This window comes from Platalea leucorodia (genome assembly GCF_965183815.1).
Source record: "Platalea leucorodia genome assembly, chromosome: 4".
Taxonomy (NCBI): domain Eukaryota; kingdom Metazoa; phylum Chordata; class Aves; order Pelecaniformes; family Threskiornithidae; genus Platalea; species Platalea leucorodia.
Window position 1 is genome coordinate 71170876 of NC_138826.1, and position 4240 is coordinate 71175115.

Consider the following 4240-nt stretch of genomic DNA (forward strand, 5'->3'; position numbering starts at 1 on the left):
CTGGAGCAACAAAGGATGGTTTTGCTTTCCTCAGCCTGCAGAAGAAGGGCCCAGGAGCTGAACAACCACAAGCAACAATGGTGCGTAGAAGGAACTGGTGGAGGAGGTGCAGGGGGTGACATGAAGGACCTCTGTAAGGTCAAAGGAACTGCCAAGTACTGGAGATGAAGGCTTAAAACAAAATAACACCCCAGAAATCTACTGCTTTCAAAAGTCAAGTTGTGGCAGAGCCAGCTTTTTGACACTGTTAATTGTCTCCATGACAGCTTCACATAGAGCTGCACGTTAGACCAGCTCACGCTCGCACTGCAGCAGGCACAGAGTGCAGAGGTTTTAGGGAGACATGCTGCATACACATTTTGCTTAACTACTTTTTCAAACAATAGTGTTTCCATTCTTTTAAGAAGCAAACAGTCATTCTCTTCTTTTTACCTGTTGTTTTTAACTTTGGGAGCAAGAACAAACTGAAAAAGAAGGAAATTGGTCTTTGAACTGTTCTGTATTCACCGCTTTTGGCTGCAGAGAGATGAACTTGATCCTATTACCAGAAATCCCCTCCCATGTGTTATTACACAATTTCAAGTACACACACTTCAGTACGTTCACTACTTCCCCTGTCTGGACCTCATACGTCTGGGTGACTTTCCCTCCCATGCAGACAAGAGGGAAAGAACACAACAGAGGAGGCACAGACCTAAGAGGACAGCACTAGGAGAGGGCAAGGAAGGGATACCAAATTCCCTCCAGTACTGACATCTAGGCCGCTGCTGCTCAGGTCAGCCAAGCCCCTTGTAATCAGCTCCTGAGTCTAACCAAAGCTTGGCATTAGTCCTTCTCCTTACCTCTTTTTTTCTCAAAGGGAACGCACTTTGCATTCTTTTAGGTAAGGGGCAGGAAAGGGCAGTGTCAGGAGCTCCCCAGAAGCGTATTTACAGTGATTTAGCAAGGAAGAGTGTCTGGAACAACACTCCCACCTGCTGGGCCTTCTATTTGTTGCAGCATAGTCTAATTAAAAAAAAAAATTCCTTTCAACCCAGCACCACAACCTCTGGCTCAGAAGATTTTAACTTCATGCCGAGGCTAACATCTGGGTCACAACCCCTCCTGGCTACAGAAGCTGGCAGCACCCAGCAGCGGTGCCCTCCTGCTGTGGCTGAACCTCGGTGGGAGGCTCAGGTGTAAGCATCCAGAGGTCAACTTTCTCCACGTAAGCCCTCTTCCTTGGAGAGGGGAGACCGTGAGTAGGCAAAACAGGAGTCATCTCCATTCCAGCCCGCTCTCTTTGAAGGCCTGAGCATGTCAGATTAAATACATGTGTCAACATGAATCAGAGAGAAGCCACTCACACAACTGAGTCATCCTAAAGAGACGGATGCTTGGATCAGAACAGTGACACGGTTTGCCTTCATCAATCGTAGCCTGTCATAACAATCACTATTACAAAGGCAAAGATAGGCAGTGTCTGCAACGATTATTTAATCAAACGACATACATATACAAAGTTTTTGCAATGACTGAAAAACCTGACAGAGGCTCTAACAACAGAAACTGCAAGGCTACTCAGGTTTAACAGTCTTTCAAAGCATCCTTCTCTTCTGATGATCTATTACTGCTGGTCCAAAACATTTCTTCGTTCAGATACAGTGCTTTAAATGCTCCCTGCCAAATAACACAGGTAGCAGAAGCCTTACATCCTGAGGAAGGGGAACAAGGTTTCTATTTGGCTTGCTCCACCCTTCTACATTAAGAATGCAAGAGACATTGGCTGGAGATTATAAGAACAACACATCTCAGAGCCAAGAGAACCTCCACGGCTCTAGCTGGCCAGTAACAAGTTCTGCACAGATGCAGAGTTTCTCTGCAAGTGTGACATTAAAGCACTTGCTGACAGAGGCACATCTCCTGTGTCCCATCTCAAACGTGCTGAGGAAACGGCCAGTCCTGCGTGCTGAACACTCAGCTGCAGAAAGACTGGAGCTGTGAGAATCCCTGTCACGTTGTTTACGGTCTCCCAAAGTATTCCCTCTCAAATTTACGGAAATCTTCCTCTGTAAAGACAGTGCCCTCGGGTTTCTTCTTTGCCGCCTTCTCTGGAGGCTGATCTTTGGACTTCCTACCTCTGTTCTGAGCAAGAACCTTGAGACAATAAAAAAGTAAAAAACAGTCAGTCATTGTTATCCAGACCAAACCACAAAACGGTGATTTTCAAGCTCACCTGCAGCATCCCTGCTATTCTGCTGGTACCCTGCTATATCCTGGAATGCCTCCAAAGAAAACTGAGAGGCAGTCACCGATGTAAACCAAAGCAGGTCACTGGGACAACAGCAAATACCAACCTAATATTTGGAGCCAAATACGAAAACTACTCTCTGGTAACTGTCACAGAGATAGAAACACTGATTTCGATTCAGATGTTTCTGAAACTGTGACCTTCTTTTATCCTGTCTCTCCATCAGACAACCTGAAAACCCAACAAGTTGGTGGAATTCCCTCAGCATTTTCTAATACACCATCACCTCCTTTCACAACCTCCAGCCTGAGAAACACTGGCCTGAACCACCTGGTTTGTTTAAATTAAAAGCCCGTATCTCATGAAAATAGCCCAAGATTCTAGCGCTGTCAGCTATTCTTTTCAAATCCCGGCACGGGACTACCTTTTGGGGAAGACCATTGGCTAAATTCTCAGGTTATGAGAAACATCATTCAAGATGCTATGAAATTTCTATTACATGAGCCAGCAGCCCATCTGGTTCCTTGCTAAACAGCCTCCAGCTACAGAGAAGGACAAATCAATGAACAGTAAGGAGGAGGTCTGAACCAGGGCTTCTTTGCCAGCTGAAGCTATGAATATCTTTGGTAATTAAGAAAAGCCAACAGTTGTCAGTAGATTTTAACTAGTATCAGAGAACATCGCAGGGGACAACATATCAACAAGAGTTTAAAGCTTAGTAAGTTGCTTTGCCAGTGCACACAGAAATTCCTTAAGGCCACTTCCAGACAGAAACTTGACTCCTTTGTACAGGGTCTAAGCTGGAAGACCGGGGATGATTCCCATTCACCTGTGTTCCTCAGCAGAAGCAGACCCCCCAGACAAAGAAGTAACAGTCTTACTTGTTCTGTGATGGCTTTGTCTGCAACAAATTGTCCCTTCAACATGTACTGCAGGTTTGTTCTCAAGTGATTCACGGCCTTCTTCTTGTGATACTCCTCTAGGTCAGAGCAGAGTGGAACAAAACACATCAGCTGCTCATCCAGACAGCATGCAAGGAGAGACATGGGGATCAAAAAGGCCTCAGGAGAAAGAGACACTGCTACAGCTCAGGGATAGGGGTGCTTCTACAGATCAGGCTGTGTTTAAGTGTGGGACATCAGAAGTGCACCCAGGAGGACGGGATGGGATGGATACAAGCGACGGGGAGGGGGGCGGCTGCGGGACACCGCGAGGGGACCCGGTGCGAGGGCTGTGGAGGGCGGCAAAGCTGCTTTCCCCCCCCACCGGAGGGAGGCGGGCCGGGACTCACCTATCGCCGACTTGACGACTCTGCCCTTGACCGTGGCCTTGTTCCTGCCGGGCTCCGGCGCCTTCTTCCTCCGCCTCGCAGCTCCCGCCGCCCTGGGGCCCTCCTGCCCCCGCTGGAGACCCGGCAGGGCCTTTCTCCGGCCTGCAGCGGGAAGAGGGACGGGGTTACTCAAGCCGTACGCCGGGAACAACCCCGTCTCCCCGCCCCCACGTCCCCCGGTCCCCACGGGCCCACCCGGCGCCTCCAGCAGCTCTAGGCCCCGCCGCAACAGGGAGGCCGACATGACCCCACACCCCCTCGCCGGTGGCCAAGTTCGTCTCCTCGCCACACTTCCGCCCGCGCGCGACGCCACTTCCGTCTCCGCCGTGCCACACTTCCGGCGCCATGCGGGTTGGGCGGGAAGGGCCGTGGCGCCATGTTGTGGCGCCATGTTGTGTGGGGATTACCTCAGGCCCGTCCGGGGCTCGGGTCGCACACAGCGGCTGCGCCGGGTTCTTGCTGGTGGCCCTTGCTTGTCGCCCCTTTCTCCCGTGGTCTGGGAGCTGGCCCGTAGGCCTTCTGTGTTACACCTTCATGGAGCCACTGCAGTGGGGCCAGGGCTGTGAGGGGCCCCCGCCATCACAGGAATAATAACAAATACAGGCTGTGCGGAAAGGGGATGGCCAGCAGCGGTGTCATGTTTTGTCTTGGCAAGGCCCCAAAACCCAGATGTAACTCGG

At 50.4% G+C, this 4240-nt stretch overlaps 1 protein-coding gene across 1 annotated transcript; it reads right to left on the reverse strand.

The window, feature by feature from the left end:
* Positions 1 to 1461: 1461 nt before the first annotated feature.
* On the reverse strand, positions 1462 to 3856 carry RPS19BP1 (ribosomal protein S19 binding protein 1). Its single transcript, XM_082311188.1, has 4 exons — positions 3756 to 3856; positions 3522 to 3662; positions 3112 to 3209; positions 1462 to 2136 (listed from the first exon to the last, which is right to left on the reverse strand). The coding sequence occupies exons 1-4, from the start codon at positions 3802 to 3804 to the stop codon at positions 2002 to 2004; spliced, it is 423 nt and encodes a 140-aa protein (XP_082167314.1). The 5' UTR covers positions 3805 to 3856; the 3' UTR covers positions 1462 to 2001.
* Between the last annotated feature and the right edge of the window lie 384 nt (positions 3857 to 4240).

Bases quoted from the DNA above. Each gene is read 5' to 3' on its own strand.
- RPS19BP1 (XM_082311188.1), bottom strand. From the start codon at position 3,804: ATGTCGGCCTCCCTGTTGCGGCGGGGCCTAGAGCTGCTGGAGGCGCCG. The intron at 3,663-3,755 runs GTGGGCCCGTGG...TTCCCGCTGCAG, and splicing joins AGAGCTGCTGGAGGCGCCGG to GCCGGAGAAAGGCCCTGCCG. The intron at 3,210-3,521 runs GTGAGTCCCGGC...GCTCTGACCTAG, and splicing joins AGTCGTCAAGTCGGCGATAG to AGGAGTATCACAAGAAGAAG.